This window comes from Phoxinus phoxinus (genome assembly GCF_949152265.1).
Source record: "Phoxinus phoxinus genome assembly, chromosome: 22".
Taxonomy (NCBI): domain Eukaryota; kingdom Metazoa; phylum Chordata; class Actinopteri; order Cypriniformes; family Leuciscidae; genus Phoxinus; species Phoxinus phoxinus.
Window position 1 is genome coordinate 18,308,245 of NC_136897.1, and position 19,250 is coordinate 18,327,494.

The following is a 19,250-nucleotide window of genomic DNA, read 5'->3' on the forward strand; positions in this document are numbered from 1 at the left end:
GATATTATTAGCAAATTATATCTAAATAAAGGATAACTATATTCAATAATGGTCTGGATTCATGGTAAGGGCTTATATTATGTCAAGATATTATGTTAGGAAAAAAAAAATCTTGAGACAAAACAATAGCAATGATGACATATTTTAAGATCTGTCAGTGCACGTTGCTTTCAGTTAAAACAGCTCAAACATGCATTTTAGTCTGGGACTAGGCTTAAGCCTTGTCTGTGAAGCCGGGGGGAATATATAAAATATATTATCTGTATCTTAAAAGGATGTTCCCATCATGTTAGAACATAACTGCGTTTGAAAATGGAGTCTGTGTTAATCTGAGCCGAGCGGAACGAATTCGTGGCTTGTTTTTTAGCCGGTCTGCTTTAGCAGTTGCGCATGTATTAGCAGTAGCTGACATTAGTCCGCTAGTGTTTTCCAACTACTGTCTATTATTGTGTTTATACTTAAGTTACCATATTTGTACTCAACATTTCGAAGACTATATTTGGATAACAAGTCTGACTTATGCAGGGTCGGTTTTCCTTATGGTCTGACTTGGAGGCGAGTATTCCTGTTACGAGTCTCTTATTTAGCCAGTTATAGCTAATTATATAAATACCATATTAGATGCATTGATAGACTGACCATAATCAAGTAATATATGGTCAATTCTGATTGCTCATATGTTTTGTTTTTAGTTTGCTTACTAACATGGATGACAGTAAACAGTCCTCCTCTCCCGAGGGATCTGTAGACCCCTCTCTCGTGTCAGGCGATGGTAAAAATGTGAAATCAGTGTTGTGCCAGAGATGTTCTTCCAAAGTGCTCTGCCCAGGCATGGCAGTGTTTGCAGAAAAGGAGGTAACTTGTTTTAAAACTAGTGTGTAAAACATTTTAAATACAGGTATGGTTCACATGTTACATTACGATAATTCATTGTAATTTACATTACTTAAGTAATTTGCTAAATGATAGTCATGATATGTCTGTTTGCACAACTGACTTGTAAAAATATCTACATTATATACAATGATGATGATGTTATTTCAAGACTGATGTGTCATCTGTTTTCCATGCAACATCCCTTTCCATTTACCAGCTGTTTCTCCCTTCAATGAGAAAGAAAACCTCCATTGGTCAGTCAGACGGGACATTGGATGGGGACACATTAACAGCTCACTGGCTGGTTGATGACATGTACACTTTTGAGAACGTGGGTTTCACAAAAGATGTAGGCAAAGTGAAGTACCTTATTTGTGCAGATTGTGAGATTGGACCCATTGGCTGGCATTGCCTGGATGACAAGAAGAGCTTCTATGTGGCATTGGACAGGGTGAACCACGAATAGAGCACTTATTGAAGTCACTGTTTGGAAAAATCCTGTTGTATTTGATTATGTAACTCAGATGGCTTTCTTATTTGAAAACTACTATAGGTCTTGTTTTTGCTCTCCTCACAGAGTTCAGAAAAATGTAATTGGTTTTTGTATAATATTTTTTTTATTGTGACATTTTCATTCTCACCAAACTGTATGGTAACATTGTACTCCTGTCTAACATCATAGATTAATGGAGATGGTCCTTTTAAACATTCCTTAACACAAGACCTTTCTATTATCTCTATGATTTTTCAGAACACATGAAGTCACTTTTGTGTATGAGGAGATTTAGGAGAAGGTCAGTGCTTGTCAAATAACAAAATTCATGGTTGGCCATTTAAGAGAATTGCAATATTATACTGAAAAAATAAAATATAACTAAGCTGTTTTGAGAGTTACTATTTTTTTGTAACTTAATGCATCTAATGTATATGTGTGTATATATATATATATATATCCTTTATATATATATATATATATATATATATATATATATATATATATATATTAGTCTTGTTTTGAAAGAATACCATTTCAGGCAATAAGCATGTATCACTCTTGACTTGATGTGCTGCTGTAGTCGAGTAAAAATGTTCAAGAACACATGATTTAAACTCGTGATTTAGGGGGGAACAAGGCAGTAAACACCGATATGTTATGTTTTTAAGACAATTAAGCAAAAGTGAAGAGATTGTCAGGCTACAACTGCCACACCTCGGTCATTCTGCCTCGTTAGAATAACTGTGCGGTTTCCTGCGATAGGCGGATCAGGGAAGCGGGGATCGCTGTCCTGCGTTTCATAGGGGGCGACAGCTTCCGAGTTGACGTGCCGTACGTGCTCATAGAAATGGCTTGCATGGAATACTACGTTGGATGTTGATGGACCCTCTGCTCAGAGATATGTAAAGACAAAAGTCAATCGCAACGCCAGTACGGTGAGATACTTTCTGTCTTGGCACAATATTTCATTTTCCGCTGAAGGATCTTGCATTCCGAAATCGGGTCACGAGACGGTGCAAATGCTCACGGATTATTCGATTCAAACGGTTTTTGATGTGCTATCTGTACGATGTCACCCCATGCCAGAGGTTAATCGTGATTTTAGAAGGCAATCGGGTGGGGAGTGACTAAAATCATCGTCCCTGGACAACATCTGTTACTTCCGAGTGGGTAACTTGAAAGAGTCCATTTAAAGAAGTAGTTCCGGTGAAAATGAAGCTGTGGTTTATCAATCCGCGCGAGTCACCAAGTCACTTCTCTAATTCAATGGGAACCTACTTCTGCCTTTTGAAAGCACTTTAAGGGGAGACGGTTAAACGCATAAATATACAAAAGTTTTCGAGGGGTTCCTCATATTTCTATATAAAGCTTAGTTTTAATCCCAGGTTTCATGCGAGTACCATCGGTTACTTAATATGTTTACTTAAGCCTTCGCGAGCAGATAAAGCTAAGAAAAAACGCAAACGCGTTTTGAAAATAAAACCTGGATGACTGATATAGACAGTGTGCTAGATTTGAAATATAATTGCATATTTTGTTTGCTATAATTAAATGAATCGACGTAATGTAGGCCTATATATTTTTGTTAATAATAAATTATGTTGAAAATTGTTGACCATTACTAAACCAAAAGCTTTGTTAACGTTAGGCCTATTGATCGTTACGTAAATGGTGCGATAATGAATGATGACCTTTTTCACCTTCCAATGGGATTTGGAGAATTTAAGCGTACATTTTACTATTTAAAAAACTTATTTTTTAAAAATCTGCATTGGTGAGAATGTCGGACAAAGAAAGGAAATCAAGCGTCTCTACTTTTGAAGCGGAAGACGACTAAACACTGTTACGTCAGCACTCCGTCTGTGTACGTTTCCCAAAGTGGATGAGGATGTTAATTGTCGGAGTTCAGGTGTAATCATTCTTTAATATGGCCTATTTTCGAGACTAATTAAAACATTTACTTCAACTTCAAACAGTTTACTGCAGTTTCTACATGTCATCATTTGGATCAAGTTCCCCAGAATGACCCATTCACGACCCAACGAGTTTATTCCACCACCGGAGTGCCCTGTCTTTGAGCCCAGTTGGGAGGAATTTGCCGACCCTTTTGGGTTCATCAACAAAATACGTCCAATTGCAGAAACCACTGGCATCTGCAAGATCCGACCGCCCCCGGTAAGTTTCTTCGACATATAACAGAACTGTCAAATGCAAGCTATCTCTCTGTCGTCTTTTTTACTCGTAGATTGCAGATCCCGAAACACTTTTTCTAAAGACAGGCTTTTTCAACATGGCGGATTGCGGCTCCTGCCATTGCGAACGTTCGTAACGGCGTGTGCGCGTGTACGCGCAGCTACTAGCTATGCGTGAATGCTCGCGTGTGGTTTACTCCTACAGCGACCACAATAACATCACTTGTTTTCCTTTTAAGAGAGTTTTATCATACTTTGGCTTATAAATATCACGGCTGTTTTTTGCAGATACTTTTAATAAATGTTTGGTTGATGGAAAAATGTTGAGGTACAGAATGTAGTGATTGTTATTGTCTTCCTAAATCAATGCTCGTTAGAATGCATCCACCCAAACAAGAACAATCCTCGATAGTTGAACTTGCAACCTAGGACAAGCATTATACAACTTTTTTACATTTATTTTGAAACATGTGGCGAAAAACCTGTACTGTTGGTGTAACGTTACATTAAAAAAAATGCAACTTCCTCATTTTTTTTACATTAACGTCAAAGCATTTGCTTTCAAATATAATATTTAACTTGGTTATCTGATGTTGAAAGGTGGTGTGAAAGTGTTTGTTGATCATGTTTTTGTTTATTATGTAGTTTATTACTATTTTTTTCAGTGCTACGGAAACTGTCTTGTCTAAAAATGGCCACTTTTGCTAACAAATAATGTAAAACCGCTCGTATGTTAACGCATTACTGTCGTTTATAAAATAATTTAATGTTTAAGTTTTATCTTGAGACAGAATTGTAAAAAATAAAATATTGCTGAAGTTGACGGTGGCGTAATTGTTCTTTGCCGTTGTCCTCCATGTTGTGCGAGTTGTGTATTTGCATTTGGCCATTGAAACTGAAATTTGATGTAAATAACAACGCAAGCGAGAAGCTGGATTCGGTTTATGTCGCGTTTAAAACGTTTACAAAACAATAAAGTTGTTTATTGTCTTGGCTATTTAAATTTATTGTGTTTTGCCTTGTTGTTCACAACTGTTAACACCCTAAAACGGCCTCCGTGGAATCTATATTCATCCTAGTGTGTTATACTGCAAATATCCTTTTATAACTGATGTATTAGCACATGCATAGTATTTTATTAAATGTATTAATTCCAGATACTTGCCAGTGCACCATTTCACAACTTACTTCAAATATATATTGTTTTTATGTGTGTATACAATGCATCATCATACCATACCTTATGATGTACAGCAAAATTGGTTTAAGCTGAAGACGAATCATGGCCTTTTGAAATGAAAACCATGTTGATGTGGGTATTAAACCGTTATATGTTTTTTTAATCACCTTGGTGTAGATGAAATGTGCTATACCACTTTCATATTGTATTTATAAGCGTTATTGTTCAGAACAAAGATTACATTATGAAAAACCCACATGCAGATATAAACCGAAGGCATGATCTTCTGTTAGACCAGAGTTGTTAACTTGTGTGACAAATGGTATACATAAAAGCTTAACACATTTTTTTCTTTATGTCAGGGATGGCAGCCACCATTTGCCTGTGATGTGGACAGACTGCATTTCACACCACGCATTCAGAGGCTCAATGAGTTGGAGGTGAGACCTTTATTTGTCTCCTGTTTGATCAAAATTTTGTATTTGCAGATATGTTCATGTGGCCTTATTAAACAGAAACCTGCAACTAGCCTAGCCATGACCTCTTTTTGGTCTGCCACAATTAAAAGCTCAGGGTTTGGTGTCAACTAAAAAGGTCACTAACAGAAAGGAAAGGTCGCTGGTGGAAAATCACAATAAGACCTCATATTGTTGCCACCAACTCTTTTGATTGCTCTGTGGTTTGTTAATCTTTTATTATTACTATTTTATTATTATTATTTAATTAATACAATGTTCAAAAGAACAGCATTTATTTGATTTAGAAAATCTTTTGTAACATTATAAATGTTTTTATTGTCATTTTTAATGAATTGAATGTGTCCTTTCGGAATAAAAATATTAATTTCTTTTGAAAAAATCTTACTGACCCTAAATAATTCTTGATATAAATTGTTCTTTTAAATATAAAACGAGTGCAAAAAAGATGCTTTCTCCTTTGCAAGCTAAATGCTACTGAAAGAACGAGGACTTTTCTGAGACCATTTTTGTTGAATTTTTTTATTTCATAGGCCCAAACTAGAGTGAAGCTCAATTTCTTGGACCAGATAGCAAAGTTCTGGGAACTGCAGGGATGCACACTGAAAATTCCTCATGTTGAGCGCAAAACCCTGGATTTATATGTTCTTTACAAGGTAGGACTGAGGTTGTGTTATCTCCAGTGCTCATACACATGGTTTAAAGCATAGTACGTTGGTTAAGTTTTACAGTTTGCAGGTAATATGGCGTACTAGAGTTGAAAACTCTGATGTAGCTATACTTCCTCTGTGTCATTTTTGAAAAGAAAATATATGTAAACATGTCTTTGGTGACCTTTTTCTCCATCTAGCTGGTCAAAGAAGAGGGAGGCTTTGATATGGTCTGTAGAGAGCGGAGATGGACCCAGATTGCACTGAAGATGGGCTTTGCTCCCGGCAAAGCCGTTGGCTCTCACCTCCGCTCTCACTACGAGAGGATTCTCTACCCATACTATTTGTTCCAGACAGGAGCTAATCTTATGGTGAGGTCGCTAAAGCGCTTGTATAACTTCCAGTTTTCCTCTTTTCAGCCTTATGTCATTCAGTTTCCATCCCTTTTTTTCCTGATTAATGTTCTTTGTTATGGTGCACACACGACAGCCATTGTCCATGATCATTTTTTTGGCAGGGAACCCAACTATCTGAACAGAAAGGGTGTCCCAGTTTATTAAGCATTGTTAAGTGCCCTAGTTTATTTATACACACAACTATGAAGTGCAGCAAACATAAACTTGAGGTTGTGTTCCTGTGTATGTTTTTATAGGGTGTCATTTTGTAGTTTGTTTTTACTTTTTAAGTAGTGTCTGGCAGGCTGTTCGTCTGTGTTTTGGTGTTCCTGCGTGTTCAGTGGTTAACAGTTTTCTCTGATGTGCATGTTTTCCTGTGCTGTACCCTTGGCCCCCTCCCCCACCCATAAAGTGGTGTGAATTCATTCGATGAGCCCTGAGCTCTAGGCCCACTCGCCTGCTGCTTTTACCCTATGGTTAATACCCTAGGGGTGATCTGCTTTGCCTCTCACTGTTACTGGCTTTAATAATGTTCACCCTGCTGTCATGTGGCTCTCTGGTTAATTAGATAAGAGTGAAGCCACATGTGCACACTTATAGTGGTGTCATAAATAAAGTACATTTGCATTGTTCCCAGTTTAATTTTTTATGTGGCCTTGTCACTTGAAGTGGTTCATCGGGCATGATGTTGACGTTAAATATTTTTCTTCAACAGAACTCTCAGAAGCCAACTCTGACTAATGACACCAAAGACAAGGAGTACAAACCCCACGACCTGCCCCAGCGTCAGTCGGTGCAACCAGCAGAAACCTGCACTGTTGCCCGCAGAGCTAAACGGACAGAGGTAAAGGGCATTTACAAAAATATATTATTCATACCATGGACCAGTTGTTCAAACTAGATAGTAATGCCCTTATCTCTAACATTTCGCTTCTCTTCATAGGGTCGCTGTTTTAAATCCGAACCGGGCGAGGTGTGTGAAAACAAACCCAACCTGAGGCGGCGAATGGGCTCTTGTGTGGCAAAATCAGAACCAGGTACAGGTTCATATATTTTATTTCAAGTTTTCCACTCAAAAATCACTTTGCATATTTTGAAGTAGGGCTGTCACGAACGATTATTTTGGTAATCGAGTAATCCGATATTTTGTTTTGGTAATAAAAACAGACCTAAGCAAACAATAGCCTTTAAAATGACTTAAAATACATAAATAATAACGAGGCAATAATAGTTGTTTCAAATGAAGTATCAAAATCAAATAATCCCATTATAATTTTATAGAAAAACAATGTTAAAATGCATAATATAGAATGGTTTTAATACATTGGGAACCTTAGAAAACTGTCTAATAATGCGGTTCATGGATTCTCGTCATGGAATGCGCCCCCTTCTGGTATTTTGCTGGTTACTCGTCACGGGAAAATTGCAATCAAGGTTTTTTTTTTAAATCGAGTATTTTAAAGCGAGTGCTCAAATTTTATTGAGGAATCGTGACAGTCCTTCATGGCTTGGTATTTATGCATAGTGCGGCCTCTTTCCTACTTTACAAATAGTAATAATATTTCATGATATTACTATTTTATTGTATTTTGGTCAAATAAATTCAGCCTTGAGCATGAGAGATTTCTTTTAAAAAGTCATACTGACCCCAATCCATTGAATGGTAGTGTACTTCCAAATTGTAATCTTACTGCAATGTAAAATTCCAAACTTATTTACTTTACATCTCTTCTAGTGAAAGAAATTCCAGTGCAGGTGAAAGAAGAACCCATTGAGCAACCAGTTGAAGGTGAAAAATCAAAGGTGAGGAAGGATTTCAGAGGACCATTCACACAACAGAAAGTGTGCACTGCATTCCTTTATGGCAATGTTTGGGTTTTTTTCCCTATAGGTGGAGCAGTACATATGCTTGGTATGCGGGGGTGGAGGTGATGAAGATAGACTATTGCTCTGTGATGGGTGTGACGACAGCTATCACACCTTCTGTCTGATCCCACCCCTCCACGATGTCCCCAAAGGTGACTGGAGGTGCCCCAAGTGCCTGGCTCAGGTGAGCCACTCCCGACTGTCTACATCTGCAAATCATCATGACCATTTTCTTTGTCTTTATCACATCATTGTTTTGTGACCTAATATGATATCAATGATACCTTTGATTACATTAATGCAGTCATATTCTTAATATATTCATAACTAAATTACAGCTGCTCCTGTTTGCGCTCTCCGCACCCATTGCTTGCTATCTGTTAGTACATGTGATTTTGCTTAGATGTATGGAATTGTTTAATAGTCGATTGCATTTAGGCTATGCAATTATTATGCTTGTAATCATTGGCTTCTCTGTTCTCACTCTAGGAGTGTGGTAAGCCACAGGTGGCGTTTGGCTTTGAGCAGGCCTCCAGAGACTACACCCTCCGCACCTTTGGTGATATGGCTGACTCTTTCAAGTCTGACTACTTTAACATGCCTGTTCACGTATGTCTGTTAAATGACACTTGAGAAACAAATATGATTGCATACCATGTGCTATTGGAATATGAAGTGATCGCCCTTATTGTTTGACAGATGGTTCCCACAGAGCTGGTGGAGAAGGAGTTCTGGCGGCTGGTTAGCACCATAGAGGAGGATGTCACTGTTGAGTATGGGGCTGATATTGCTTCAAAGGATTTCGGAAGTGGCTTCCCTGTTAAGAACGGCACATTTAAGCTCTCGCCAGAGGAGGAGGTACAAAAATAACCTGAAATGCCAAGTTCTTGCAATCTGTATGCTGAAAGTACAGATCAAAATCTTCAGATCACAAATGCATGTTTCATTAAATCATCTTTTTGTTCAGGATTATCTGAGCAGTGGCTGGAACCTCAATAACATGCCAGTGTTGGATGCATCTGTGCTGACTCATGTCACAGCGGACATCTGTGGGATGAAGCTCCCATGGCTTTATGTGGGCATGTGCTTCTCCTCCTTCTGCTGGCACATTGAGGACCACTGGAGCTATTCCATCAACTATCTGCACTGGTAATCCACTCACACTTTTCACGTTGAAAGAAACCCATTTTACATGGTAGATAAAGCACATGTGCTCTTCAGCAACTTGCTGTACCACCTTGTATGTGTTTTTTATGCTTCATTCATATTAACACCTACTAGGATAAAAACAAACCATGCTCTTTTGTTGTTTTGATCTGCAGGGGCGAGCCAAAGACGTGGTATGGCGCTCCTGGCTACGCCGCCGAGCAATTGGAGAATGTGATGAGGAGCCTGGCCCCTGAGCTCTTTGAGTCTCAGCCAGACCTGCTCCACCAACTGGTCACCATCATGAACCCAAATGTACTCATGGATCATGGAGTACCAGTGAGTGGCCACATATACAACCATAGATGGAGAGTTATGGACTAAACAAAGACCGTTAATAACATAAAATTTTCGTCCTCTGTAGATTTACCGTACAAACCAGTGTGCCGGCGAGTTTGTCATTACCTTCCCGAGGGCCTATCACAGTGGATTCAACCAGGGCTTCAACTTTGCAGAGGCAGTCAACTTCTGCACAGCAGACTGGGTAAAAGGCGCTAAATGTTGGCATAAAATAAATAAATAAAAAAATCTATTTTGTAAATGCATGTTATTGATCTTATGGCATGCTGAACTTCTCTAATCATTTAGTTCACTTAGGGTACGTTTACAAGACAGCATTTTTCGCGTACAGACGACAACATTGTCAAAACGTTCCCCGTTCACACGGATCTGTGAAAATGACTAAAAACAATGTATTCTGCTGCCAGGGCCAGTAATTGGCGATGTCACTTTAAAGAGAAAACTACACACCTATAGACTGAACACGTAATACACATGCATATTCACAAATTCACATTTTTGTAGGTTACATGGAGACAATGACAGTATTGTTTTTGAAAAACTTTCACCTTGCATAACAACGTGTTGTGTAAACGGCCCCTTAAACCCTGCACCTTTCTTCGTATGCTACTTCAGATACATTTTGATTTTAATGTTGGATAAGCATAATTCCATACAATATATGAATCCAAGTGATCTAAAATACTATCTTGTTTTTCAGATGCATCTTGGTCGAAAGTGTGTCGAGCACTATCGATCACTCGACAGATACTGTGTTTTCTCCCACGATGAAATGACCTGTAACATTGCCGCCAAGGCAGACAGTCTAGAGTTGGAACTGGCCACTGCTGTCCAGAAGGACATGTGCGCTATGATTCTGGAAGAGAAGATGCTCCGTGAGAAAGCCTATAAGCGGGTGGGTGGCTATTTTAAAGGCAGTGAGCCCATTTAAACTGCTTTAACTTGCACTTCATGACCCAATTGTGTGTGTGCGTAAAGGAAAATGCATTATTTGGCATGCATTTACACAGACTGTTTAATGAAGCACAGAAGTGGCATTAATGCATTTACAATGCAAAATTATAAATGCATAAATAATGTTATGAGACAAAAAAATGTAATATACAAATATGGCATTGTATAAATGCAATGATACTTAAAAATATTAAACTGAACCGGTAGTAGGTGGTGACAAGTGACTGTCCTAATGAGTGAGTCATTCAACTGATTTGTTTAAAAGGCTGATTCATTTAGGAATGAAGCAAGTGATTCTCTTTATGAATGAGTCATTGAATTACTGACTCACCCAATTTGTTCAAAAACATTGAATCATTCACACCGTTGTGTGTTGCTCTGAGACGGCAATTCGATATTGATTAATTTGAACATATTCAAGTAAAGTACATGGCAAAATTTCTCAAGGAAAAAATCAACTAATGCTGTAAACTATACAGGGAGTCAGTAGGTACTAAATTACTATAATACTGAATATAAAAAAAACTATATAATAATACAAAACTTCTATAATAATAAAGTTATAATACTTCGTAATTATGTTTTGACTCCAATTCATGTCATTTCATGCCGTAACTAGTAGTAAAGAGGAAGAGGTGATCTGTTTACATGCCCTTCGCTTTTTTTCATATCTAAAGTAACAAAGCTTATTGTGATTTTTATTGGATGGGAGGCGTCCATTCATCAACCGAAAACAGCATGCATAGACTGAAAGAACAATTCTTGGGATTTAAGAATCAATATTGGTTCATAAAAATTAACGCATTTATTTAACCCGCCCATATATATAGATATATACACACACATACTGTAGTCAACATTTGAAGTGGATCAAAAAAGTTAATAAAAGTTGTCATAAGACAAGAACAGGTATTGTTCAAAATTCATGTATAACTTTAATAAAAGGTTTTGATCCACTTCAAATGGTGACTTGTGTGTATTTCTATTTTATTTTAGTAATTAAACCTGTTGCTCTGCCTCTGCTCTTTGTTTGCATTCATGGTCTGTCTGTCTATTACTAATTGATCCCATTGTGTATTTGCTTTTCTGTAGGGCGTGTGGCACTCCCAGCAGGTTGACTATGATATACTACCAGACGAGGAAAGGCAGTGTGCTAAGTGCCGGACCACCTGTTACCTGTCTGCCATCACCTGTCCCTGTAGCCCCGACCAGCTGGTCTGTCTCCACCATATCCAGGACCTCTGCCCTTGCCCTGCTAGAAGCTACACACTCAAGTACGTGTTTGCAAAAACATAAGACATTAAAACATGTCATGGGTTTAAATAAGGAACTTTAATTCTACATATTAACCTTTTTGTCTTTACTTGCGCAGCTATAAATACACACTTGCAGAGCTGAAGCCAATGTTCCAGGTTTTGACAGCTCGTGCCGAGTCCTATGAAGACTGGGCATCTAAAGTTAACAATATTTTGAAAGCAGATCAAGACAATAAAAGTGGTAAGTTATTATTGCAATGTGTTCTTCTTTAAAACGTTAGAAACCCAAGCATTAATTATTCATAATGGGGTTTTTTTGTTGATGTTTTTTCACCCTTTACCAAACCAGGCATTTAGAGTTGCATAATTTCACCTTCTTTTTTTTTTTTAAATTCACCACACAATTTAGTGCACAAGTGTATTTGAAAAACAGTTGATCAATTTCAATATTTTAACATTTACATAACTCAATAAATATTTATTTTAAAGCATATTTCAAATATTATGTATTCATTTTAACCATTAATTACATTTAAATGTGTGTGCATATATAATTTTGTAATATCATTATAACTTGTTAAAAATAATTTATTGATTAGGCTCCATTGTGGAATAAGTTTGACCCCCGAAGCCAAGCATTTCTTTTTTTGTTACACTTAGAAAAATGGTCTCATTAATGTACGTTCAGAGCATTTTCCATCACTAAACGCATATAAATAAAATATATATATCTCAAATTGTTAGTAAATGTATACATTTATTCCAAAAGTGTTAGCTGGCCGATGACTTAAGCAAGCTGTGGAAGTTAATATGCAAATTTTTCTCCACCAAAACTGTTGTGATGCATTTCAAGTTGGGTATTTGAAAGTTAGGTATTGTCTGTACATTAGCCTTGTACAAACTATGCAATTCTGCTATGCTGGGATTCTGGGGGTTTAAATGCTCTTGTTTTTTTAGTTTCTAAAATAATGAAAAACATTTTTCTTATTAGAATTGGAGGAGCTTCGTTCCTTGGTAGTAGAAGCAGAGAAGAAGATGTACCCCGAGACTGACCTGCTATGTCACCTGCGTCAAGTCATCCAGAATGCAGATAGGTGCACCTCAATGGCCCAACAACTCCTCAATGGCAAGAGACAGACAAGGTACGTTTATTGCTTCCTCTGATATGTAAAACTATCTGAAGTTCTTGCATTTTTAGTAGTTTTAAATTGATGCAGTTCTGTATCAAATGTATTTTTGTTAATAGGTATCGCTCCGGTGGGGGAAAGTCTCAAAACCAGCTCACTGTGGAGGAACTGAAGTCGTTTGTCAATCAGTTGTATGACCTGCCTTGTACCATCCGACAGGCCCCTTTCTTAAAGGTAACCAACCACACAACAAGCTAAGTGTAATTTTCCTTGTTCCCAAATATGTTGCTCTTACTTTTTTTTCTTTTCTTTTTTTTTTCTCTATCTCAGGCTCTTTTGAACCGTGTTGAACAGTTCCAGCAGCAGAGCTTGGATCTCCTTGCAGAGGACATTGCTGGTTCCTCTGCCCTCCAAGGCCTCTTAGATGAAGGCGCAGGCTTGGATGTGGAGTTGCCTCAGCTAGCGGTGTTGAGGCAGAGGCTGGAGCAGGCACGCTGGGTGGAGGCTGTTCAAGAAGCCAGCGATCAGCCGGCCGACCTCAGTCTAGACTGCATGAGGAGGCTCATAGATCAAGGAGTAGGCCTGGCACCGCACTCCTGTGTGGAAAGAACCATGGCCCGCCTGCAGGAGCTGCTCACTGTCTGTGAACACTGGGAAGAAAAGGCCCATAACATGCTCACTGCTAGGTGAACTAAGTTTGCATTTAAGTGAAATTTTACATTAATTGAAAGGGATAGTTCACCTAAAAATGTTTATGATTTTAACTGTCATTATTTAATTACCCTCATTTTATTCCAAACACAAGACTATGAGAAATTTCTGTCCCTCCATTAAAAGGCCATTGCATCAACTTTGATGCTTCAAAAAGTTCATAAAGAGATTGTAAAAGAAAACCATATGAAGGCAGTGGTTTAATCCTAGTCTCCTGAAGAGAGATGATTGCTTTGGGCTATATGGAAAATATTTACTTTAGGCTTTTATTCATTATATATATATAGTATAAAGAGGTTTATATAGAAAGAATGGACTTTTGCGAAGGACCGAAACCTTTCAGGTTTAAAAAAACAAAAACATTCCTTTTGTTTTGAATATAAATTAAAGTCTTGTGGGTTTGGAACCAAGACAACACAAGGGTGAGTCAATTATGACACAATTTTCACTTTTGGATCAACTTCCCTTTTAGTTTTTCACCACTTTTATCAGCTAGATCTGAGAAGCGAAAGCAACTCCTTGTGGTTTATAATTTGCAAGTTGTTGTCAATTTTGCTTGCAAATTTTTTTACCTATTGCTTTCAATGGCTTATGGCTAATAAAAGTCCTGCACTCCCAACATGCATGTTGTAAAAAAACACATGGTTGAGGAAGTTCTGATAGGAAATAAAAATGTGCAGGGTAGGCATTTTGACTTAAAGCTGTTTACTGACAGATTAACTTGGATCGATCTTTTGTGACATTGTCTAGTGTGACACCTACATTGTCCATACACAACAGTTTGGGGTTTGAAAGATTTTTTTTATGTTTTTGAACAAGTCTCTTTTGCTGGCCATTTGTTTGATCAAAATACAGTAAAAACATGCAGTTTAAAAGATTTAAATACATTTTTAAATCTTCTTAATTCCTGCGATAGGAAAGCTGAATTTCCAGCAGTTACTCTAGTCTGTCTACAGCATTTATTTGAATTGTAAATCTTTTATAACAAATGTAAAAACCTTTATTGTCCAATTAACTGTCAATACTATCAATTTAATGCGTTGTTGCTGAATCAAACCTTTTGATCCTGTAAAATAATGTAGACTCACTTGTTTTTTGCTCTTTCCAGACCTCGTCATAGTATTGAGACTCTTGAGGCAGCTATACAGGAAGTGGACAGCATCCCAGCATACCTGCCCAGCTGTCTTCAGCTCAAAGACTGTGTAAGCAGGGCCAGAGAGTGGATAATGGAAGCAGATGCTCTTCAGGTGTGTTTCACACGCTTCTGTACTGCTCTATTATTCGTAAACCAACGATTAGATGCATAGGAACTTGTGTAAGTAGTGCTCCATCCTTTTAAACATTTATTGCTACAGGCTGGAGGCCGTATTCCTGGTCTTGCTGCCCTATCTGAACTAGTGTCGAGAGCCAGAGGTATTCCGGTAATGTTGGAACCACTCACTCGACTGGAAAGCTTAGTATCTGAGGTACAGACCTGGAAGGAGAGTGCAGCTAAAACGTTCCTGTTGAGGAACTCATCCTATTCTCTTCTTGAGGTAGATTACTTGTTTGCAACCATACTTATTTTGGATATGAATAACTATATGATTTAAGTAAAATAAGTGGTTTTGTTATTAATTTGTATGTTTGTGTCTTTAAGGTTCTGTGTCCTAGGTGCGAGACTGGAATGCAGAAGTCAAAAGCTAAAAAGGCCAAGGATGTCTCATTACCCTGCAAGAAAGTTGAAGTAAAACTGGACTCCCTTTTTGATGTGGAAAAAGCGCTTTCTACGAGCAAAGATACAGCTTCAGCGGTAGGGTCCCCTTTTGGTTTTAGGCTGAATGCAAAACAAGTAGGTTTTGGTTAGTCTTGCTGACCCTGATATATTGCACTCAAAAATAAAATATCAGGATTTCTGCATGTCCTTAAGACTTCATTAATTTAGCTGCACATTCAAAGTAAAAATGCAGCACTTATGCTCATGTAGCTTGTGATTTCAGAGTATTTTGCAATTAATGAATTAAGCTATTTTTAATGACCTGTTGATTCATTTACTTTACAGTTTTTATATTGTAAGATGCTGTAGATGGCTGTAAGAGTAGATGGTTGTATTTTATCTCCCTCATCTGTTTGAAAGAGCAGCTGGAAGCAGTAAAGCATAGACATTTCAAAATAAGAGTCCCTGTGTATTTCAAGCTTATCTATAATTCTCGCATTATGCATAATTATTTTCTTTATGGATATTATTTTTCTTTTTGTTACACAAACTGTATCTGGCATTTAATTCAATATAAACTCAAGTGGGTTCTATCTGGGCTGCCATGTCATAGGAATGATAGACTAAAAACATTATTTAACACATTCAGTATTTAGATTTTACTAGTATCGGCACAATCTTTTTATTGCCTTTCTTTAAACACATTATTATCATATCAGCAAAATCCAATATTGATCAACCTCTAATTCGTATGTATTGGTATATTAGTACATCAACCAATTTCAATTCGGTTTTGTAGTTGACTGTGTGCTCCAGCCTGTTTAATTACATTTTTGTTCTGTATGGGCATATGGTATTAATTTAATTTGTGCAGGTCTTAATTTTGATTTTTTTAAAAACCTCAGAAACCTAGAAAGAGCCATCCTTATTGTTGAGTCCTGACTGTTCACATGTGTGATGATGGACATTTGGGTATCTGCTCAGACTTGCATATTCTTCTCCGAACAGATGGCCACTCTCAGTGACGTACATCAGAAAGAGTTGGATAGCATGTCTATGTTGAGGATCTCAAATGAGTCAAAGTGTCAGTCTTCGCCCAGCTGTTTGGCCCCCACAGTGTGCTTGTGTCACACCGTCCCCGCAGGCCCCATGCTCCAGTGTGAACTTTGTCGAGACGCCTACCACAGCGGCTGTGTGCCGGGGTTTAAGGACATCCAGACAGGCCTACCGTGGTTATGCCCGCTCTGCAAGCGCTCTGAGAAGCCCCCTCTGGATAAGGTGCTTCCACTGCTCGCATCCTTACAGCGGATTCGGATTCGACTTCCGGAGGGCGATGCCCTGCGGTATGTGATTGAGAGAACGGTGCGCTGGCAGCACAAAGTGCAGCAGGTTTCTCCTCCCACACAGCATCTGAATGGCAAAGTGAGCATAATATGTTTGAATATCATTAGTTTGTAACACAAAAGCATATTTTCAGTTGACTTTATATTTGATTAATTCTATTTATATGATGCAGGCAAGACCTATTTCTGGGATTGCATCATCTCAGACAATGGAAGGGAGCAACGGTTCTTTCTACATGCTGCAGCCCTGCATTCCTCTCAATGGTGAGTCAACCACACCTGAAGTTTTTTAATGCACATTTAGAGTGGTTGTAAATGTCTTGATGTAAACAGTTGGGATTCTGTCATGCGTTGCAGAACTCAGTGTTGAGTTGGAGGAGCTGTTGGTAGAAGGTCTTCTCCTGCAGGTGACGTTACCGGAGCTTCAACAGCTTTATAGCAGCCTGCTTAACAGGTTTTCACCATCCCAGCACTCCATGCAGAGCAGCGAACATGATCACCAGTATCACATTGCTCAAGACAGAAGTCCACCTCACAGGAGCCCCCCGCACAGCAAAGCACAGGTGGGAGAACTCTCATCTTGCTTACTAATCCTTCAATATCATTTGCTTTGTAGCATTGCAAATACCAAGATATTGTAGATACCAAGCCATAATTAAGATAAACATTTGGAATGTACATGGTTACAAAAGTCTCTTTTGGTAGTCTTTGTCATAACTGACTTATGTTAAACTTATTTTCAATTGTTTTTATATAATTATTATCCTTTTAACAACACCTAGTTTGGGAAACCCTGATTTAAGCAATTGGTTCAAGTGTGAATGGTCCAAAAGTGCAAATTAAATTATAAATAAACTTGAATGTCCTTCAGTACTGAAAAGTATTTCTAAAAAGTTTAATGTAATTCAAAAATGTTTTTTATTAACATTTGTCCTATGTTGATGAGTGTTATGCTGTTAGCATAGCAACACACTAACGTCATATAATAAGTAATTTACAAATCGAGTCTCTTGAGTGCTGTTCATGTGAATGAAATCAGTCACTTACGAGGTTACTTCCATAATTGTTGGAATGCTGTCTTGTGAGAAAGCTCACTAGGTTTCAGAACTGATCTTTGGATTGATTTTGATTTGAATTGTCCATCTAGGAGGTGGTTCCAGAGATCAAGAAGGAATCCGAGAAGGTTGAGAAGAACAGCAAACGGCGTCTAGAGAAAGAGAACGTGGAAGGTCAGCACAGAGACAAGATAAAAAAGCCCAAGAAAAAGAAGCCCAAAATGAACAAAGAAAGGAGAAGAGAGGAGAAACGAACCACCTCCCCTGCCAACTCCCTTTCTGACCCATCGTATTCGGACGACTCTGAGGAGGATTGGTCTGTGTGCTCGGCAAAGCGATGCCAACAGCCAGAAGGAAACGAGGTTAGCTCTAGCATAGTTGAAGTGCTTGGTTTTGTTTTCTAATCTAGTGCATCATTCTTGCCCATATAATTAGGTTATATTTTTGTGTGTGACTGACTCTTGCCTGCATGAATATTTAATGGGTTTTTTGGGTCTTCCTCATAGGTAAACTGGGTCCAGTGTGATGGCAGCTGTAACCAGTGGTTCCACCAGATTTGTGTGGGAGTGTCTGCTGAGCAGGCTGAGAATGAGGACTACATCTGCGTCAGCTGCGGAATAAACGATTTGACAGAATGAGGACCAAAATCATGTTTTTTCAAAGGATAGTCAAAAGGCTCCCCGTTTTGCACATAAGTTACAGCACCAAGAATGCACCAGAGATCATCCTCTTATTGATTCCCGCTTCCCCTCTGCTCCCTTGGTGCTACTGCCTTCTTGATAGGACTGTTAACAAAAATCTGTATGATTATCCGCTTTTTGTTTTGTATTTTTGAAGATTTCCTTCTATAACATTTTTTTCTTCTTCTCTAGAGAACGTGATGCATAGATGTACCTCAGGGGTTTCCATCCCATAAATGCAAAACAATGGGGAACTTCAGCTTCCCCAAATGTATTTGTTCATATTTATTGTTTGGGTTTTTTTCTTTCCCCAGTCACCTTTAGAATTTCTAACATGAAATTATCAATCTGGGCTATTTACACCAAATAATATTAATTGGACTAAACAAAATGGTCTAAAATTATTTTTGGAACCCGCTGTTTTGGTACATGTGTCTAATAATATAAAATATTATTTATTTATGCCAGCAATAAGTTGGCTGGTTACCCTGATTTTCAGTAGCTTGAGATCTGCTCTGATCTGTTGCTTGATGCATTAGAAGTGTTGTACAGAATCCTAATGTAGGTTGTCAGACAAAAGAGATGTAGCAGGCTGAAGAAAAAGCTGTGTGAAATATACTTTGTGATGTATAATGTGGCTTTCTTTAAAACTCAAAACAGATCTTTCCGATGTTAATTCAATTGTGGAATAAAATGGTTTGTTCTCACCTATAAATACACTTACCTACTTCTGTTATCATGAACCTTTCTTGTCTTTATTTGTGTGCAACTTCTGTGTGGAATAGCACAAA

At 38.1% G+C, this 19,250-nt stretch overlaps 2 protein-coding genes across 2 annotated transcripts; both read left to right on the top strand.

Annotated features, from left to right (window-relative positions):
* The first annotated feature begins 156 nt into the window (after window positions 1–156).
* rabif (RAB interacting factor) lies at window positions 157–1,818 on the top strand. Its single transcript, XM_079597332.1, has 3 exons — window positions 157–555; window positions 693–855; window positions 1,094–1,818. Exons 2-3 carry the CDS (start codon window positions 706–708, stop codon window positions 1,340–1,342), a joined length of 399 nt encoding a protein of 132 aa, XP_079453458.1. The 5' UTR covers window positions 157–555; window positions 693–705; the 3' UTR covers window positions 1,343–1,818.
* Window positions 1,819–2,127: 309 nt separating this feature from the next.
* On the top strand, window positions 2,128–19,247 carry kdm5ba (lysine demethylase 5Ba). The gene is made up of 28 exons (XM_079598426.1): window positions 2,128–2,307; window positions 3,349–3,547; window positions 5,107–5,184; window positions 5,754–5,876; window positions 6,071–6,241; window positions 6,981–7,109; window positions 7,209–7,302; window positions 8,001–8,068; window positions 8,157–8,315; window positions 8,621–8,740; window positions 8,831–8,989; window positions 9,099–9,280; window positions 9,454–9,616; window positions 9,702–9,821; window positions 10,338–10,532; window positions 11,684–11,865; window positions 11,964–12,088; window positions 12,839–12,989; window positions 13,094–13,208; window positions 13,305–13,660; window positions 14,794–14,932; window positions 15,041–15,220; window positions 15,325–15,477; window positions 16,390–16,803; window positions 16,898–16,988; window positions 17,082–17,287; window positions 17,872–18,141; window positions 18,286–19,247. The coding sequence occupies exons 2-28, from the start codon at window positions 3,395–3,397 to the stop codon at window positions 18,415–18,417; spliced, it is 4,428 nt and encodes a 1,475-aa protein (XP_079454552.1). The 5' UTR covers window positions 2,128–2,307; window positions 3,349–3,394; the 3' UTR covers window positions 18,418–19,247.
* The last annotated feature ends 3 nt before the right edge of the window (window positions 19,248–19,250 follow it).